The sequence below is a fragment of the Pungitius pungitius genome, chromosome 16, assembly GCF_949316345.1.
Source record: "Pungitius pungitius chromosome 16, fPunPun2.1, whole genome shotgun sequence".
Classification (NCBI taxonomy): domain Eukaryota; kingdom Metazoa; phylum Chordata; class Actinopteri; order Perciformes; family Gasterosteidae; genus Pungitius; species Pungitius pungitius.
Genome location: NC_084915.1, coordinates 21,973 through 42,500, shown reverse-complemented (window position 1 = coordinate 42,500; position 20,528 = coordinate 21,973). Strand labels below are relative to the sequence as shown.

Below are 20,528 nucleotides of genomic sequence, written 5' to 3'. Positions count from 1 at the left end.
TGTTTTGGGCCATACATTGGCTGGAGCTCCAAGGCTGAGACACAGATCTGACATTCAGACATTTACCGTACAGTGTATTGGCCCATATGAGACAGTACCACTGGCCGGACTTTAGCGCCCTACACCGTTACAAATGACACATTTTAGAAACCCTTACCTTGTCTACGAGTTACCTGGAAAAAACCCTGAAAAGAAAGAAAAGGGTCAAGGGAATGGATAACTCATGATAAGACAGGAAGATGGGCCTACAAATGGGTATTTTTATGGTTTTTTAGTAAAGTTTTTAATTAAGGTGAAACTCAATGGAGTACCTTTTTTTTAATGTAAAACTTTTGTTTCCAGTTTTATGAATGGTATCAAAGCTCATGGAAAGAAGAAACGAGATCGTAAGCCTTTGGATGTACCCGTGCCGAAATGTCTAGGCATTTCATTCCCCTATACCTAACCCTACAGACTCCATCTTCATCGTCCTGTCGGTGGGAACAACTGTGTGGCCCAGGATTCCACTTCCATACAGGGACTGTCCCCGACCGACCGCACGACCCTCCTGGAGGAGGAACTCAGTGTGCGGCAATCGGCTGCTGGATAAGGATCCTCTCATCCTAACGCCCAAGATCACCACCAGAGTAGCCCCACTGTTTTCGGGCTCAGCAGCAGGACTTTGCCGACCAACGAGACATGCAAATACTTCAAGAAAAACCAAAGACTGGCACCTGAACATTCACAAAAAATGGGTGATTATTGGGGACTCGAATGTGCATAAAATGCCACAACATGACTTGATTAACCTGCAAATTGACTCTTTTCCAGGTGCCACTTTCAGGCACGCAGAAGGCATCCTGGAAAACACCACTGCATCCTGTGTAGTTGAGAAAGTCATCCTGTCTTTTGGTATTTGCAATAAAGATCAAAAGGTCAAAGAGACATCTATTTAACAACTGCAGAGTCTCGAGAACGGAAAAACTCCACTTTCCTCGAGCAGAAATCTTTGTCCCACAGATTAACTTTTCCAGCAGTCTACCCATGAGGGAGAAGCTCAGCCTGACACAACTAAACGAGTACATCGCGTCGATTGGTGAGTGCATCCCCAGCTTGCCCGACACTGCATTTCAAACAGAGGTGGATAATGTTCACTGGACACCGAGACGGCTAAGGCCATCTTTGAGCACTGGTTTGTACATTTAAATTAAGAATCCCCATAAGCCTGCCTGTACAGGAGGGGAATAAGTCTGTTATTAACTTAAAACATTTTCAACTCACTACAGAACAATTCTCGCTGCTATCTAGGGGGCTTATATTTATTCCCACCCAGGGCACAAATAAAGATATAATTCCTAGGACAAAATTTGACCTTCAACAATACCATAGAAAGCTCAAATTAGCCTCATTATGAACATGCCCCACCTACTGAAAGGCTCCCGTTTATTCATAAATCAGGATGGACTCCGCCAAAATCCTCAGTACCAGAAGAAGTGGTTAACTTGATTAAGGCAGATCAATTATACTTTAAAAACACACCAGGTTTTGCCTAACCTCAGCCCAACAGAAACAAAAGCACTCCAAGAACTCAAGAACAATAAACTAATTATTATTAAGCCAGCGGATAAGGGGAGTGCGGTAGTTATTATGGACAAAGAACAATATCTATGGGAGGGTTATAGACCCGAATTACAACATAAAATTACAGAAACCAATTTACTTAGAGACTATCCCCGTAGTAACAAAAATAGTCCAAACCTTGCATGATAAGAAATTTATTAATACCAAACAAAAACACTACCTAATGGGGGACTGTACACCGAGGGGGAGACTTTTCTACATGCTCCCAAAAATCCACAAGGACCCAGACAAATAGAGTTTACCACACAAAATTCCCCCAGGACGACCCATCGTGTCAGATTGCAGCAGCGAAACTTATTATACAGCTGAATACATCGATTTCTTCCTCAACCCACTGTCCACCACTCATCCGAGTTATATTAAAGACTCTTATCATTTTGTAAAATTAATCAAGAGCCTCAAGATACCAGACACAGCCATCCTATTCACCATAGACATAGACAGCTTATACACCAATATAGACACCAAAGAAGGACTACGGGCGGTTAAAAATGCTTTTCAAAATAGAGATAAAAAAAGACCGGATAAAGAACTATTACAATTATTGGAAATAAATTTAACGAAGAGTGGTTTCTGCAAATCAAAGGGACAGCAATGGGCAAAAAATTTGCTCCAGCTTATGCAAATATTTTTATGGCTGAGTGGGAGGATTCAGTCCTGAAAATATGTCCTAAAAAACCACTGTATTATTACAGATATTTGTGTGGCCTGACTCGAGGGAGGATTTCGAAGCGTTTCTGTGCATCCTCAACAACCACAACCAGTCAATTAAAATGAAATCCAACAACATTTAAAAGTAATACATTTCAGGAAACCCACACTTTTTCAAAGAGACGGACACTTATGCTCTGCTCTTCAAGACCAGCTTCCACCCAAAACACACAAATGCTGGCTTAATCAAATCAGTTGTTGAGGTTTCACAGAATATGCAGCAGACAGGAGGATTTCCACGCTCTGTCCACTAGAGGGTACTCTAGGACCTTCCTTAGAAAATGCCAGCGGTCCTTTCTTCAGCAGAAATCCATCACTGTGGGCTCCAGCCTTCCATTCGTGGTAACTACTCACCTTCCACTAGTTAGAGGATTCAGGAGGAGATTCCTCTCCCATACCAAAGGGTCTTCCACAGAATCATCCCTGCCTACAGGCGAAACAGAAACATACAGGATCATCTGGTAAAAGCAAAAATTAAACCCCTCCAAACCACTAAATTGATCAATAATAATCCCTACTTCAAACATAAGGAATGGTTCAGGAGCCACATTTACAGGAGAGGTGTTTCATAACCCAACCAGGGGAAATGCTAAATCATCTAACTGTGTATACTTGATTACTTGTCTAAAATGTAATCTTCAATATGTGGGGGAGACGGGGAACACCATCGCCACCCGAATGACGCAATATAAATATAATAACAAAAAAGAAAAAAACAAGTACGCCACTAGTGGCACATTTCATTATTCATGGCTGGGAATCTGTTTCAGTGTGTGTCATCCAGTGCAACCCCAGGTGGAGTGCTCCCCAGAGGAGGAGAGCAGAGAGAGTATGGATCGCTCAACTAGATACTAAGCATCCCAGGGGCCTCAACGAGGATTGAGAGCTGCGTGCTGTGAGGCAGTGCATCGATGGTCCTGTTCACAGGACTATCACAAGCCTCTAACTCCTAGCCCTTGACAGGCTTCACATCAGCTGGCCGGCGGACAGGCAGACCCTGCTGCGGAAGGGAGCTATAGAACGAGTTCTTCCTCCAGACAGAGAGTCGGTTATTACAGCCGCTACTTCATCGTTCCAAAGGATGGGGGTTTGCGTCCAATACTAGATCTCCGCCGTGAAGTTGAGCTTCAAGCTCACTCTTAAACAGATCAGGTCCGAGGACTGGTTCATCACGGTCCAGGAAGCTTACTTTCATATTCCCATCCTCCCACGACACAGGAAGTTCCTGAGGTTCGCTTACCAATACCGGGCTCTTCCGTTCGGCCTAGCCCTCTCACCACGTACGTTGACCAAATGTGTGGACGCTGCTCTGACACCATTGCGTCTCCAGGGCATCCGCATTTTGAACTACATAGACGACTGGTTGATTCTAGCGCCATCCGAGCGGATGGCGGCCCAACACCGTCTGGGGCTGAGACTCAACGCCAGGAAAAGCATGCTTTTCCCAGTGCAGAGGACCACCTTCCTGGGCGTTACTTGGGATTCAACCACGATGCGGGCACATCTGTCTTCCGCTCGAGTAGTTTCGATCCGCTCTGCAGTCAAGCAGGCCAAGCTAGGCCAGCTGACATCATCTTTTTCAAGGCCCTCAAAAACGTTGAGGTGAATGAAGAACTGAAGTTTGACTATGGTCAGACGGAGGGCCTGTCACTGCTGTGGTTGGATGAGTGAGCGGCTCATCCTCGGACGAGGACACACAAGGGATTTTGTCTGCAGTTTTTTTCCCCCCTCTTTTTTGTTATTTCATTTATTTATGTGTTTGGGTGTTTTTTTCTTCCCAATTATTGCAGATTGTTTAGTGTCATTGTGGCAATAAACGGCTTTAATTCTACTGACTGCATTGGTCCGCGTGTTCACTGACAGAGCAAGAGCTTGTAATTTTGTCATGTCACCTTTCCCTCCGTTTCTCGTTCATATCTTAGTTCCCCTGTAAAAAAACAAGCTGTAAAAAAAAAAGAAAAAAAAAAAATAGAAACAATGATCACCCAATTCAACTGCAGCGTCCCTTGGTCTGTGTAGGTACACGTTTGTAACAGCAGGTGGCAGAGTTGTCCCAATTTCTGGTGGATTTAAATCAAACCTTTGTCATAAGTACCCGATAAATGTCCACCAACCCAACAGATTGTGTACTACTCTCCTTGTGCACGTTAGTTTTTTTTTTTATTATGTCACCAATTTACAGTGCCTCCCTTTCCTGACCAGCGTCAATTGTTGATTGTTTAGTAATAACAATGTCCTTACTCTTTCCGTACGTGCAACATGTCAATCATTACGTCACTTGGTCTCGCGTGAGTAAGTTTGGAACGGCCATTTCGGTTAAGCGACGTGCGCTGTTAGTGGCTTTTTTTTTCAACACGAGGTGACTAAAGCTGGAGTGTCCCCATTCAGGTAAGAAGTCATTGAGAAGCAACAGGAATGAACATTTATCATTTGAAATTATTTACAATGATTAACTGAGACACCTTGAACTGGTAAAAAACAACTGCGAGGGTTAACATGAACGCTAAAACGGCTAGTTGGGGTGGAATAACAGTCAGTGGGAGGAAATCTTACATGACATTACATGTCATTTAGCTGATGCTTTTATCCAAAGCGACTTACAATAAGTGCTATTTTGTTGAAAGCAGTCAACGGGAGAAGTCCACACGTGACACTGTCACGGTTTGGTTCTGCTGTTTTATTTTGTAGTTTCATTTCTCTTGTGTCCCTGGGTTAGCTTCACTTCCTGCCTTGTCCTGTGATTGCCTGATTGTTTCCACCTGTGTCCAATCACCCGGAAGGACACGTACGCAGCCCACGCACTGGCCTTGATGAACACTGCAACGCCGCGCCTGTGAGGGACTTGTGCAGACCAGCAGAGACACGGCGAAGTATAACATTTTAAAGCAGGACCTTTCATTCATCCTCTCTGTTGGACCAGGCCATCAAAAAGGCGAATTAATGTGAACTCCTGAAGGTGAGGGTGTTCATGAATCGGTTTGGACAAAAGGATATCTTCGACGTTGATGTGGAAGAATTTCTTGATCCATCAAAGTTGAGGTCAATGTCAGTCCACCTTGTCTGCAAGGTTGTGGCAAAAGACCCTGGCGTCCACATCATGTTTTCCCGATATGGACTGCAGCAGCTCATGGGACACCGGGGGGGACACAGTTCTCCACCCTCGGATGTTGGAGGCCGCGAACGTCCAGTCCAACATGCAAGGAAAGGGGATGGACATCGGGGAGGACTTGTGTGGTATGCTGGGGCGGGAACGCTGGACTTTTCTCCAGCTGTACGTGGACTCCACACATGTCCACCTCAAGACTCCACACATGTCCACCTCAAGACCCCTTTTAAGCACCCTGTAAGCGGTGGGATTGTGACATGTGGGCTGTCGCACACCAACTCACACTGCACTCTTGGCCAGGGCCTGTGAATACCTGAGCCACATGAGACCTCCGGCGACGTCTCGTCTTTCAGCTGGGCTGCCGCATTGAGCAGGTTGTGCGCTTCGACGGAGACATTCCGCTTACGGTCACCCCTGACCGTCATTTCAACTTGGAGGCCCTTCACTCCCTCCTGGCAAAACATGCAGTCATTGTGCGCCTCCCCCGCTCCATAACTGGACTCTGTGTGAGCTGCAGAAAACCCCCATCAAGAGGTTGTTCCCCTTCTGCCAGACGCTGGACCTGTCGTGGTCGGCGCAGCCCTCGTCACTGTCCTGCTGGGAGACATTTACCGGCGGAACACTGACATCCCCATGGGTGCTCTGCGTTCCGACTCACCACCCAGTCGCCTGATTGGTCCCATGCCCCTGGAGACATTTTGCAAGGACCTGTCCACAAAAAACTCTTATCCACCACCATTCACCTTTGCACGAGCTCGCACGCTGGCTGGAAGAGCAGGGAAGGATGTGGAGGACTGTCTGCTGAAGGGCTGCGTGGAGCACAAACTGATCTTCCCAGCTGTAAAATTCCGGGACTTCAAAGGGGACCAGGACCATGTGGTGGAACTGGAAAGACTACGTCCAGCTCCACCTGAAGTCAGCCACCCTCCACAGCTGCATTGACAACGCTTCAAGTGTGCTCGAAAGACTAGGTCTGGCCTACTCCGGGCTCTTACAGGGAAAAATACAGGGACCATGGCATGATGGAGCAGGTCATTTCTCGCCTGCCACCAAAGGTCCTAAAACCTTTTCTAAGTGTTTTGACATACCTCAGTTGTGTTGGGATGCTGATGAACGGAGACTACGTGGACTACAGTCACCTCAAGAGATCAGCCCGTCAAGGTCTCAGGGTAAACTTCAGAAGCTGCAAGTCCTCTCGAAGTTTACTCTGCCGAAGGTTTACAACATTGTGGTGTGGAAGCTTAGAGTCCATCCCCTACCGCATGCAAACAAGCAGCGCATCCCGGAGCTGATGGGTAAGTAGACTTCATTATTGAAATTGTAACCTTTCTACTTCTTCAGTAGATTGCATTCATAACTGTATTTTTCCTGTCTATATCTTGTAATCCTTTATAGCACAACTTCCAAATATCGGGCCGGGGTATGTGATCGACTACCTCGCCATCCTCACCGGCCACTGCTCCGTCGCCATAGTCAACATGACTGCGGCCCAGGTCCTGGCGGGGGAGCGGTCCAAGGATAAGAAAAAATACCTCATCCTAGTATGTCTGCTACTGTTTATTTTGGGGTGGTGGGTCCAAGCAATGAACATTTCATTGGTGAACATTAGTGTCTTTGTTGAAGTCAGTATTTCATAGCCACTCATTAAAGTACACCTCTCCACAGAAATACACTAATGTTCTGCATTTTATCTCCTACGGTGGACGAGCACAAAACAGCGGCCTCTTTCGGCCAGGCTACTTTCTCCCTTCACAGGGAGGAGTATGCCTGGCTGTAATTTCTCACCGACTCCCGCTGCTGTGAGCCAGGAGTTGATTCCCAATATGTTTTCCACACGGTTTGTGGGGGACATATTGATAAACCGATTAACCGGCTCCAGGAGGCGTGGGAGGATGCCGGCCTGAAGGGGAGGGTGAACTTTATGAGGGTGAACTTCACCCTCATAAGGAGCAGCGTGTCAACACAAGTAAGAACTTAATCAATGTTCAGAATCCAACTTATATTAAGCCCCCAAAAAGGGTTTGGTCTGCCCTTTTTTATGATTGCTTTATCTTGTAAAGAGACCAGTTTATTAAATGAGTTTGTTTTTTCAAACTTCTGTTCTTTGTCTGTGTTTCCAGGCCAGCAAGCACCTGACGGAGGCAGAGCGGAGGCGGGTAGCCAAGGGGATGTGCCCCAATCCCGCAACCGCGGACAAGTATTATGTGACACTCCCCTCCCAGAGCGAAGCCTACACCACCAGGGAGCTCCGTCTGGCCGCTTTAAAGAAGGCTGCGGCTGTGGCTGAGGCGTAGGACACTTCGTCTTCAGAGGGCGAGGTGGAGTATGATGACAGCCCGGACACTCCTTCGAACTGCTCGTCCTCCTCCGAGGATCAACGGCCAAAGAGGAGGCGGAGGCTCTTTAGCAGCCCCCCCCCCAACTAAGGCCTGCAGTGTAAAACTTTCGAAAATGGCTCAAGGGACCTCCACTACCTCCCCCCCTCCTCCTTCCCAGCACTGAGAACACCCTCCCCCCTTACTCTCCGTATATAATCAGGTTAAAAGTTTGTTCCTAAAATAATGTTTTAATAATAATGTTCCTTTATGTGTTATGTGTTAGTGTTTTAAGTTGTTCTCCCTTCCCCCTGGGTTAGGGTTAGGCTGGTGCCCCGGCTCATTGCGGAATGAGAGATTGCAGAGAGAGGTAGTTGAAAAGTTGGATGTCCTTAAAGTGTTTTTGTTTGCATTTTTAAAACCATAACATTATGAAATATGAGCTTTCATGCACTGGAATGTCTGTAAGCCTTTATACTGTGGTAAGCATAAAGTGGCGCTATTTTCTTTTTCATCACCATGTGCCACGTTACTTGCATAGATATGAATGTGGAATTAATATTATTAATTTGGAATCGCTGTAGAAGTAAAAGTGGAATGACGTAAAAGTGTAATATTTACAAAAGTAGGGTGACAATATTTTTTTTATTCAAAAAATTCAATTACAGAAAATGAGACCCCTTAAAATGACCGTGATGGAGCTGTGCGAGGTGGATGGTGCGGCCACAGCCCTGGTCCTGGATCCTCTCCTCGGCTTTATCACGGCCAAGATGAATGCCACACCGGTTCATGAGACCCCCTGTTGGGATTCGCTAAGGGCCACCCTCCAACTGTGTCAGCGCAACCAAGACCTGAGCCAGACACTGGGTGCACTGAATGCCTGGGATTTGGGAAGCCGTCTCCAGCGACTTACCAGGCAGCAGTGCAGCCTTTACCTGAGTGCCTTCGTGGTGGACAGTGGAGTCGCCTTACAGTCCACCACGAGGTACTCAAGGGAAACAGTTGGCGGCAAGGTGACCGCCACAAGGCAGTGGGCTGCGGGCCAGCGCATTCCGGTCCTTGTTGGGTGCCTTAATGAGTTCACTCCTGCCGACAGTGCCGTGCTAAAGGAAGGAGTGAACGACTTCAGCATCATGTGCTCAACGAGAAACAACCGGGACCAGCTCATGCTTGGCCCGGCGAGGTTTTTAAACCATGACTGCTTCCCCAACGCAAAGTTTGTCGCCCGGCAGTATATGGAAGTGGACGGTAAGAATAATTCAAATAGGTTTGTCTTATGCAAAGATACTGTTATTTAACCCTTTACCCTGACCACACCCACCATTGTGACACTTCCTGGACTCACTTATTTTTCATTTCCTGGACTCACTTATTTTTCATTTCCTATCGCAGTACAACAGATCGCCTGCACTGTGACCTATGCGGGAAGGCCAACCTGGTGAGGCTGGACAAACACCTAACGGAGACACACGCCATGCTGAATGTGGAGGTAAGTGCATTTAATTAGTTTTAATATGACAAAAAGCATGTAGATAGGATCTGTTGTAAATCTAATGTTTTGTTTTTCCTAAGTTTGTTTTCCTAATATTAGAATTTCTCTGTTGATAGGAGCGTGATGCCACGCTCCGGCAGGCAAAGCGGGCCGCTATAGTGAAGGAGCTGGCCGCCCTTCGCAGATCCGAGCCGGAGCCGCCCATGGTGTCCGCCCTGGATATCGGGATCCTCAGCCAGTTTTGTACTTTTAAGTTGTTTTAATATTCTTTGTGATTACCTGGTAACTAGGGGGCTGACAGGTCATCATATTCCATTAATTTTCCCATCCAACTATACACAAATTAAACTTACCAGGTTCTAATGGCTTTTCTGTAAAAACCCGGAAATTGTGTGACATAAACTTGGAAGCACATAAACACTTGGAAGCAGAGGCTTTTAATTTCTTATTTAAATCATCTATATGTCATTACAGATGAGGAAAACCCCCCGATGACACTGGAAATCGCAGAGTCAGAGGAGGAGGACCAGGGTGAGGACCAGGCCTCTCCTCCTACAGCCCCCCCGCTGCGGAGCCGCCGCTGGAGCTCTTCAGCTACCCTGAAGAGGACCAGCAGTCCACTGAGATGGATTTGCGCTCCCCTGCTGGGTCTTATTTCAGCCCTGCGGCTGGTGTTGGTGTGGGGAGCCCACACCTCTTCAGCACCCCGGTGCGTGGGTCCCCGAGGGTCTTGGCAGCCTCCTGCAGCGCCTGCCAAGCCCTAACACAGCGGGTGTTGGAGCTGGAGAGGAGAGTGGCCTCCCTGTCCAACACTAGGACGCCCCAGCGGGATGGGGCAAAAGTGCCGCTGCCCCTCTCTGCCCAGAAGGGGCAGCACGTGGGCAAGGTGGCCACAGGGAGCCTGTACGGTAAGTTTTTCTTTTTCAGTTATATTTCCAGTTTGCTATTTCTATCCATTCTCACCTTTGTTCCTTGGGGTTGTTAAAATAATATTAAATGTTTATCAACTGCAGAAAGGATCGCAGCGGACTTCCAAAGATTCCGCCAGGGGGGACGCACGGGAAGGAAGGACCGTGAGAATGCCCGGCAGTCCGCGAGCCATGCGTTGCCATACATGGCTTCCAGGCTGCCGGTCGTTAGCGTCCAGGAGGACCTGCGATTCCTATCACAAGTAGACAAGTTGAGGGCGTAAGTATTTTGCATCTGATACTTTCCTTGAGCATGGACTGTGTTAGAACTGGGAGTCAGATTTTATCTCTTGTAACTCTTCACCTTTTCCCACAGATGGACGACCTACCTTGGAAACAAGGGATACGCGCCCACAACTATTAAAAACATCCTAAATAGTGCGGTATTGTTTCTCCACCATGCGGAAAACGTCCACAGGAGGGCGACCAAGCTGACGGGGAAGCAGTACAAGCTCCTTGAATATGAGCTGAAAAGGATTTCTGCCGATGTACATAAAGGACTATATGTACATCGGCAGAAGATTCTGAAAAAGAAAACGGGTAAATGTTTTCAATTTTCTTTCATCATTTCATTTCTTTCATTCTTTCATTTCTTTCATATAATTAGTCTTCTAAATACATGCATGTCAAACTGTTTTCACAGACAATCAGCTGTGCGCCAGCTCAGAGGAGCTCTTCATGACAGCGGCGAGGAAGCGTATCCCGGAGCTGATGGGTAAGTAGACTTCATTATTGAAATTGTATCCCTTCTTCTTCAGTGGATTGCATTCAGAACTGTATTTTTCCTGTCTATATCTTGTAATCCTTTATAGAACAACTTCCGAATGATGGGCCAGAGCATTCGCTCCTGGCGGAATACGCGCTTGGCTTCCTCGCCGTCCTCACCGGCCATCGCTCCGTCGCCATCGTAAATATGACGGCGGCCCAGGTCTTGGCGGCGGAGCGGTCCAAGGATCGGCAAAATTTCCTTATCTTGGTATGTCTGCTACTGTTTATTTTGGGGTGGTGGGTCCAAGCAATGAACATTTCATTGGTGAACATTAGTGTCTTTGTTGAAGTCAGTATTTCATAGTCTCATAAGCCACTCATACAAGTCACCAGTGAATAGTTATACTCTTTAAAGTACACCTCTCCACAGAAATACACTAATGTTCTGCATTTTATCTCCTACGGTGGATGACAAGACAGCGGCCTCTTTCGGCCAGGCTACTTTCTCCCTTCACAGGGAGGAGTATGCCTGGCTGGAATTTCTCGCGGACTGCTGTGAGCCAGGAGTTGAATCGCAATATGTTTTCCACACAGTTTGTGGGGAACATATTGACAAACCAATCAACCGGCTCCAGGAGGCGTGGGAGGATGCCGGCCTGAAAGGGAGGGTGAACTTCACCCTCATAAAGGAGCAGCGTGTCAACACAAGTAAGAACTTAATATAAGTTGGATTCTGAACATTGATTAAGCCCCCAAAAAGGGTTTGATCTGCCCTTTTTTATGACTGCTTTATCTTGTAAAGATACCAGTTTATTAAATGAGTTTGTTTTTTCAAACTTCTGTTCTTTGTCTGTGTTTCCAGGCCAGCAAGCACCTGACGGAGGCAGAGCGGAGGCGGGTAGCCAAGGGGATGTGCCCCAATCCCGCAACCGCGGACAAGTATTATGTGACACTCCCCTCCCAGAGCGAAGCCTACACCACCAGGGAGCTTCGCCTGGCCGCCTTAAAGAAGGCAGCGGCTGCGGCGGAGACTTCGTCTTCAGAGGGCGAAGTAGAGTACGATGACAGCCCAGACACACCTTCGGACTGCTCGTCCTCGTCCTCCTCAGAGGATCAACGGCCAAAGAGGAGGCGGAGGCTCTTTAGCAGCACCCCCCCAACTAAGGGCTGCAGTGTGAAACTTTTGAAGGTGGCTCCAGGGACAAAAAGCTGCTAAAAAGTTTTATATTAAAAAAGATACTCCATTGAGTTTAACCTTAATTAAAAACTTTACTAAAATGCCCATCTTCTTGTCTCAGTTTGTCCATTCCCTTCGACTTTCTTCCATTTGCAGGGTTTTTTTCCCCAGGTAAGTGTAGCCTTTTTCTTCCTTCTGCAGGTTGTTTCAGGTAGGTATAGAATTTTAATCGACAACTCGTTGACAAGGTAAGTGGGGGGTTTACAAGAACTCAACCTTTTGTCCGTTACGGTGAAACCTTATCCTCTTTTCTGCCTTTGGTAGGGCTAGAGGTCGTGTTTAGAATTCCACCTTGGGTCAGGGGAGTATGGTTTTATTGTAAAAGGTATTTCTTGGGATAAAAATGTTTTCGTATTAATGAGAAGGTCCTGCTGCGAGGTTTGCCTTAATTAAAAACTAAAATCCCATTTTCTTTATCCGATCGTGAACCCCTCCCAACCACTTTTCTACCTTTTATAGGTTAGAGGGTGGGTTTAGACCACTGGAAAGGTGAGTACAGGGTATTTTATGGTAAAAAGAAATCCTCATTGAGGATGAGGGTAAGTATAATAGAAGAATAAAAACTGGAGATAAAATACCCGTAGGTAAGGACAAACAACAAAGGGAAGGGGGAATAATTTGTTTAAAAATTGACAGCCTCCCTGTATATTCTGATCATCTGCTTCTAGCCGGCAAAGGGGTTTAAAAAGAGCCAGTTGAATAAATTAAAAAATATGGGGTCATAGGCCAGGGTCTAGGTGAAGTGTATAAAATCAATGTCTCTTAAAAACAATAAGATCTGGATGTATAAAATACATTGTTCTTTGTGGAGGAGCCAAAGGTAATAATGGAGAAACTAGAGTACGTGAACAGTGATTAAAATCCCATACTGTAGGAGGTATAATAAAAGCATTGGCCAGTCATGTTTTTTAGTTTTTTCTGTAATTTGTTTAGGGTGTTTTGTTTTTTTTAAAAACCACACCGAAACAAAAGGCCCACTTGTAAATATAAACAAACTGGATGAAATGCCCCCCCACACTCCAAAGGTTGCTCAATGCTTCAAACCCTATTTCCTATTAAAAGTATGGAATAAAACATGTACTGATCACGTTTATAACAAAATAAAAACTCCTTACGTTTCGGTCAATTCGACCTTCTTCAGAGGAGACATGGAGTGGAAGTGACAAACAGACGGTTAAGTAGGGGAAGTGGTCCGGGGGAGGGGCTTAAAAGCAGCGTCCTGATTGGGTAAATCTTAATGGTCCCGCCTGAGCATTTACACACGTGTTTTCAATTATCTCCAACGACCGTAAAGTCACAGAGGTGAATTCCCACATTAAAAAAGTACAAAAAAGACCTCTCCAGAAAAACCAATAAAATGAATAAATATCTTTAAATCACATTAATAATAGGCCCTCTAATAAAGGTCTCAAAAATAATATTTATAATAATTAATATTATTTATCTCAAAATAATAATGTGATTTTCCCATAGGGATGGAGACCAGGCCTTGATGGCTTTGGCAGGTTAGGTATGGGGCAGAGAAATGTAGCCACACTTCGGCACGGGCTCCAAAAGAATCCCGGAGGCACTGGCACATCCAGAGGGTACTAGGGAAGATTAATTTGATATAAACAGCAGGTTCATAGGTAGACAACAAACCCTTTTTCCTTTATTACCCCCTTACACTTTTTTTTTTCTCTCTCATTGTTTGGATTATTTTTTATATTTTTTCTAAAAACGTTGTTTTTTTTTCCTTTACACTTGATCCTGCCTGATTTTGCCTTTTGGACAGATTCATATTTGTCCAATCTCTAAATATGGCAGGCAGACGTCATTCAACGGGCCCGGCTGGGACCCGTAGAACCATACCCACTGCTCCAATAAATATAAGTCAAAATATCACCACAAAAATATATTTCAAAATTCTACAAGCCATCCATCACCTGGAGGTACTGGAGGAGACACAGCGCTCAAACATCTTTCCAGGGGGAATGTGGAAACAAGTGCTAAAACTAACATCATTTATAAAACCCTCATCTCCAAATCAAGAGGTCACAAATAAGGTTTTAAATAACACCACAAATTGGAGCTGCAGCTGTGTGAAGGAGGACAGTCAAACTGGCCTTCACCCGAATGCTCGTTCAAAGGAACCCTGTTACTCCCATCTTTGCCTTGATTTGTTTCCTGCTTGATTTATAACTTTTCATTTGTGTTATCTCACAGGTGGTGTAGAGTTTCAGGTTTCAGTACCTCTCGTGTCTGCATACCACCAGAAATGACCTTCATGTGTGTGTATAAGAACTCAGCATTTTCACTGCTCGGAGACGCCATCTCCACAGAGCACCGTGATACGTGCCTGTGTAGTTGACCTCCTGCTTGCAAGCAATAAATGGACTTTCTGCAACTTTGATCATTCATCAAGACTCCGTTTTATTAGACAAATCATTCTCTACTACCGAGCTTATTGAAATATTCCACAACAATTTGGCGTCACGAACAGGATGCACTGACTGTCCGTCAGGCTCCGGGGGACCGTCCGGAGAAAAAGGCCTTTTCCAGGATCACCAGCTGATGATCCTGCCTCATACCTCCTTAGACAAGAGAGAAAGGACGGGCGGAAACCGAAGGAGTCCTGATTGACGTCACGTGTATCCAGCGAAAAAGAATTAATTTCTACAGACTCGGGTAAGAAGTTGAAATTCCAATTATAAAGTAACTGTAAGAGTTGAACATAGCGGAAAAGGATGACTGATCAAGTGGTTGTTGTAGTCTGGGGAATATAGGCCTACATTTATTTTTTAACATTTGGGTGTTTTTATTATTTTTATTTTATTTTGAGTACGTGATTCCGGGATATTTCTGATGCATTATTTTATGCGATGGTAGATAGGACTGTGTACGATAGCGATTTCACTCGGAACAAATTCTCCGAGATCGTAACACTCGCTATTGACCCGGGTAAAACAAGACCGTTGTTATAGTTAACCATACGTGAATTTTACCTGTAGAATAAGACCGTGGCTGTAGCACACGTGAGTTTTATGCTGAAGCAGGTAAAACGATATCACTGGTATTGACAACCATACGTGAGTTCTACTGAATTACCTTTAGAACAAGATCGGGGCAATATCGTAGCGTGAGTTTTGACTGGGGTTTTTGCAAAGTTTTTCATTGTATAAAGAAACTACGCCTTACGGTGACGACTGTATTGTAATAAGTAAACCGGTAGGGTCCACACCAGTAAAAGATGGGTGGCCAGTCCGCAAAACACACCGAACCGTGGGGTCCGATTGTGGCAATGATCCAGCAGAAATACGGGAAAACATGTACAGAGTGTTTGGGTTTCCAGAAAACGGCTCGTTGAGTGCCGCTAAACTTAAAATGTTAAGAGGGGATTTGGAAGCAAGATTGAAAGAATTGAAAAGTGGTAAAAAAATCAAAGTGAAAGACTTAGAAATAATAGAGAAAAACCAGACATGTCTGGCACAATGGGAAATGGAATGTGAATGTAGGGAGAGAAAACAAATGATGAAGAAAATGACGTGTTTAAAAACTGAAAAACCTGACATAGAAACACAGAATAATCCATGTGTGTCTTCTCCATTGTATCCATCCCTGACAGGGGCAGGCGGTCCTCTCCTGAACACGTGTTATCAAATTCCTGCACCACAACCGTACAACCCCAATCCAACGGTTGGCAGACCTGTAACACGCAGTCAAACCCGGCTGGGAGACCAGGGAGGTGCAGACGTCAAATCATGCTCACCCCTCAACCCATTCAAAGCTGACCCCACAGCCCAGTCCACCCCAAACTCTGCATGGTCAATCCACGACCCATCCTCCTGGAGGGGCACAGCCGGCAGAATTGTGGATTTTCTTAGTCCTAACACCACCATGGACAGTAAACTGGATGTGTCTTATATTCAAGCCCCCATGATTCAAGTTCTACGGCCACAGGATGGACTACCTGGCCTCGTATTCAGGCCCTGGCCCTGGCCCTCCGCGGCCATTCAACAAGCTGCCTCCCATCTGCCCAACATAAAAAATGGCTTGGCTTTTGGAAAAGAGTTCCTGACGTTTTGCAAAGACTTCATGCCCACCGGAGCTGAGGTCCACCGCCTGCTGATCAAACATGTGGGCCCAAGTGACTTCAGCAAAATCAGAGCAGTAGTCACCGGTGCCGGCTGCGACTCCCACCAAGTGCACCGCGACTGGAGCAATGAGGCAAACCGCAACTACAGAACATTCATAACAGCCATCTGTGCTGCTGTGGTTGCGGCCTTCCCAGCGACTGTCAACATGGCACTCATCAACAGCACAAAACAAGGTATAGCCGAAGATGTAACATTTTACTATTAGCGTCTTGTGGCTGCTTTTCAGATTCACAGCGGCCTCGAGGAGCCCACGGACCTAACCAACATGACCGTGTGGGAAACACATCTCAAGAACGCCTTCATGAACGGGCTTCTGCCCGACGCCAAAACTGCCACAGAACACTCTGTCCTGGGTCTGGAAGATGCAAGGCTCACAGAAGTGAAGGAGGACGAGACACCCACCCATCCAGAAATTCTTATCGGAGGGGCCAACAGAGAGGACGAGGCTGGGGAATGGATCGTGGAAGAAGAGGGCGTTTCCAAGGAGGAGCACCACGAGATATGCAGCCTGACGAATGCTTCCTCTGTGGACAAACAGACCATTGGTACAAAGTAGAGATGAGCGAGTACAGCATTATCTGTATCTGTTGAACCATATGAATTATCTGTATCCGTACTCGGACTGGGCGGGGCCTAACCCGAAAATGGGCGGGGCCTAACCCGGAAGTAGGAAGGATTTACCCCGTAAATTGTCGGGTTAAGCCTTTCTGCGGTTAAAACAGCATTCCTTCTTAATTCTTATCACTAGAGATGAGCGAGTACAGCATTATCTGTATCTGTATCTGTTGAACCATATGAATTATCTGTATCCGTATCCGTACTCGGACTGGGCGGGGCCTAACCCAGAAGTAGGAAGGATTTACCCCGTAAATTGTCGGGTTAAGCCTTTCTGCGGTTAAAACAGAATTCCTTCTTAATTCTTATCACTGCTGATCATGAGAGAGAGAGAGGAAGTGTGTGTGTGGCTTAATTTGTAATATCAATATTTAGTTATTCAACACAATTAGTCAACGTCACACACTGAGTGCGTGAAGAGATCCAGCAGACGGTAAAAAAAACTGATGAGAGAGAGAGAGAGAGAGGTCAGTGCGTAAAGTAAAAAAAAAAAAAACTCCGACAGGCAGAGACGCAATGCGAGTCGCATTCTTAAGCACCACGTCTTAACAAGCCCCACGTTTACCTGAACTCTACTAGTTAAGAACAACAAACCGAAGTAAAAAAAAAATAAAGGCGAAGAAGTCCTTTAAATTTATCGGGAAAGACCCGCGAACCTGCTGCCTGAGGGAGGGAGAGAGGAGTTCTGTGTGTGAGTGAGCTGAGCGGGACACACATTGACTACCAGCCAATCACAGAACGCAGACACAGACAGCTACCCAATGAGGACTTTTATTCAATCCGAGCACAGATATTGACTCGTATTACTCGTATAATACTCGTACTCGGCAAAAGTGCTTTATCTGTACCGGATACTCGTTTCAGCCGAGTATCCGGCTCATCTCTAATGTGTACGTTAATTTTACATTTGCTCCGAAATATATATATTAGGGTGCATCAAAAAACACAATTCTTGAATTTTTATATGGCTGGGTGCTAAAAGTGTTCGAATATATGTACAAACAACACATGCAAAATATTTTTCCAGTACATGATGATTTAGGGGTACCACCGCTCATCTGTTTATGTTGGATAAAGTGGTTAACAGTGCTCAACGGTTGCTATGGAGATCTGAGGTAAAGAATTCTACAGCTCAAGAAAACTGAGGTGATCTTTCGGTTTGAGGTGATCTTTCTGTGTTGGGTATGTATTATTACATATTACTATCATATATGTAGTTGTGTCTTTGTATACTTTTTTTACATAAGTCCTTTAAGTCATATTTATAGGTATTTGGTGCTCATTCTAGCTAACAGTTTGCTAACCAGTTAGATATCTATTTTAGCTAAGCTATTAAGCTTAACATCAACAGTATTCTTGAGTGGACAATGTCATATACAGAGTAGCCTATAGATGTCTCATGTTTATTGAGAGTAGCATTGTAGTTACACTAAATTAACATTTTAAATACAAGTTTATCTGCAAGCACAGCTAGCTATTCTGATAGTGATGTAATGGTAAGTGATGAAGTTAGACTGTGTACAGCTAACATTTTAGGCTTATGCAAGAATGGTTTGTCATAATTGAGTGATATTATGTATGGTAAGATACGATTTTAAACACTATCCTTGAGCTGGTATCCTTTTATTCTCGGACACTGCACAAAACAACCCACCCCAGGACTTAGCTCTCCTAAGATGCTGTCCTCACCAACTGGTTCCTGCCAGACTAGCAGTCGCAGCCTGGTCTTTGGTCTGGGCCCCAGCATCACCAGTGAGGATGACATCATCACTGGCGCCAAACTGCCAACTGGTCGTCAGATCTTACGCTGCATGCTTGGCAAGAAACCTGGTGCAAATGGAGCGTTGTCACAGTTTGAGGCAGGCAAAGTTCTCCTGGAGCAGGTGCGGCCATTTTACAAGAAAGCCAACATCCCAATGGTGAGCGACAAGCGTGCATGCCACAAGATAGTAGACTTAGTCAATGATAACAACAAGCTGCGGAAAATCTCCCAGGCCAAGCGCTCCAGTGAGACTACAGCGAAACAATTAAAGAAAATATAATGCAGACTTGATGCCACATTTCCGCTGTGGCCTCCAAATGTTGAAAAGCTAATTGATAACCCAGAAGACCGAGCTTTCTTGGCCAGCATGAAGACTGACAGAGTGGCCACATTTGGTGTATTGGACAAAAAGCTGCAGCTCAAGGTGAAGCGGCGAGAGGAGCGTCAAGCTGCCGCAGCAGCCAGGCAGTACCATTGTGAAAAGGAGCTGGAGGAGATGACGGCAATGTCCAGCTTGGAGTCGGAGAGTGAGGAGGAGTCAGAGGAGGATGCCAACACAGTCTATCCACGATCTTCGGGTGAACCATTCCACAAGCATAAGAAGACTGGAACAAACGTCTTCATTCCACATGACATCCTTAGCCGACCAAGTGTCGTGTCACTGGCTACAAGGTTGAAAATGTCACCAATGCAACAGGCTGCCTTCACGCGTGGTCTTGTTGCAGAGTCGGGTGGTGAATGTACACATCTCTCTGCATCTTACGCAACAGCTGACCGAGCAAGACGCCAAGTGCTGGAGACCATCAGTGAGGAACAGCACAAGCAGTGGGCACCACCTCCATTGTGCACCCTACACTGGGACAGCAAGTTAACACCGATGCTCAGCAATGTGCGCCAGTTGGAGGAGCGTCTTACAGTGGTTGTTGGAGATGCAGAGCGGCTGAAACTGCTTGGTGTCCCGGCTTATAAGAAACAGACAAATGAGGCATGTGGAGGGATCATTGCCCGGTTGACATGCAAGTTGCTGCAGGACTGGTGCTGTGCTGACCATGTTGTCAACATGGCATTTGACACCACTGCGTCAAACACTGGCCATCTCACCGCAGCCTGCATTGCCATACAGCTCTCACTGGGCCGACCACTGCTTTGGTCTGGGTGCCGGCACCACATTGGTGAGGTCCTCCTGAACCAGGTTTTTGCAGACCTGAAGGTGGAGTCATCACGGTCACCAGAGGTTACCTTGTTCACACGTCTGAGAGAAAAATGGAACCTGTTACCACAAGAATCCAGCAGCCAATGGTCCCGCTACATTCCTGGCAACACCGAGCAACCACTCCTGGGCAATTTACGTGCTGAACTTGTCAAGTGCGCAAAAGAAGTCACTGGCCACAAGCGAGGGGACTACCATGAGTTTGTGCAGCTATGTCTTGTATTTCTGGATGTAGATGGTGAAGAGCAGACTGCAGTGACCTTCCAACGACCGGGAGCACTTCACAAGGCACGATGGATGGCCAAGCTGCTCTATTCTCTTAAGCTGGCTTTGATGGAGCAGCACATCGCATTGCTTTCCCAGGGCACAATCACCACACGGCAGCAGGTCCCAAAGATTCGGGCATTTGCCATTTTTATCACACACATCTATGCAAAGTGGTGGTTGACCTGCGAGAAAACTGTAGATGCTGCCTGGAATGACCTGACACTCTACCACCACCTGCAGGCATACAAGGCTGTAGATGAGGGCATTGCAGCATCAGCAATCAAGGCGCTGGAGAGGCATCGCTGGTACCTGACAGGTGAGATGCTACCCCTGGCTCTCTTCAGCAGCAAGGTGCCCAATGATGACAAGCATGCACTTGCC

At 46.0% G+C, this 20,528-nt stretch overlaps 1 protein-coding gene and 1 long non-coding RNA gene across 2 annotated transcripts in view; both read left to right on the top strand.

Annotated features, from left to right (window-relative positions):
* Positions 1-16,513, top strand: part of LOC134102859 (acetyl-CoA acetyltransferase, mitochondrial) — a 410,737-nt gene extending 394,224 nt beyond the window's left edge. The window contains exon 5 of the mRNA XM_062558150.1: positions 15,762-16,513. Within this exon, the coding sequence (XP_062414134.1) occupies positions 15,762-16,498 (737 nt within the window). The 3' untranslated portion in view covers positions 16,499-16,513. The remainder of the gene's footprint in view (positions 1-15,761) is intronic.
* Positions 10,715-11,166, top strand: LOC119206518 (uncharacterized). The gene is made up of 3 exons (XR_005118196.2): positions 10,715-10,752; positions 10,856-10,927; positions 11,025-11,166. It is a non-coding gene; the product is annotated as an uncharacterized LOC119206518 (long non-coding RNA).
* Positions 16,514-20,528: the final 4,015 nt, after the last annotated feature.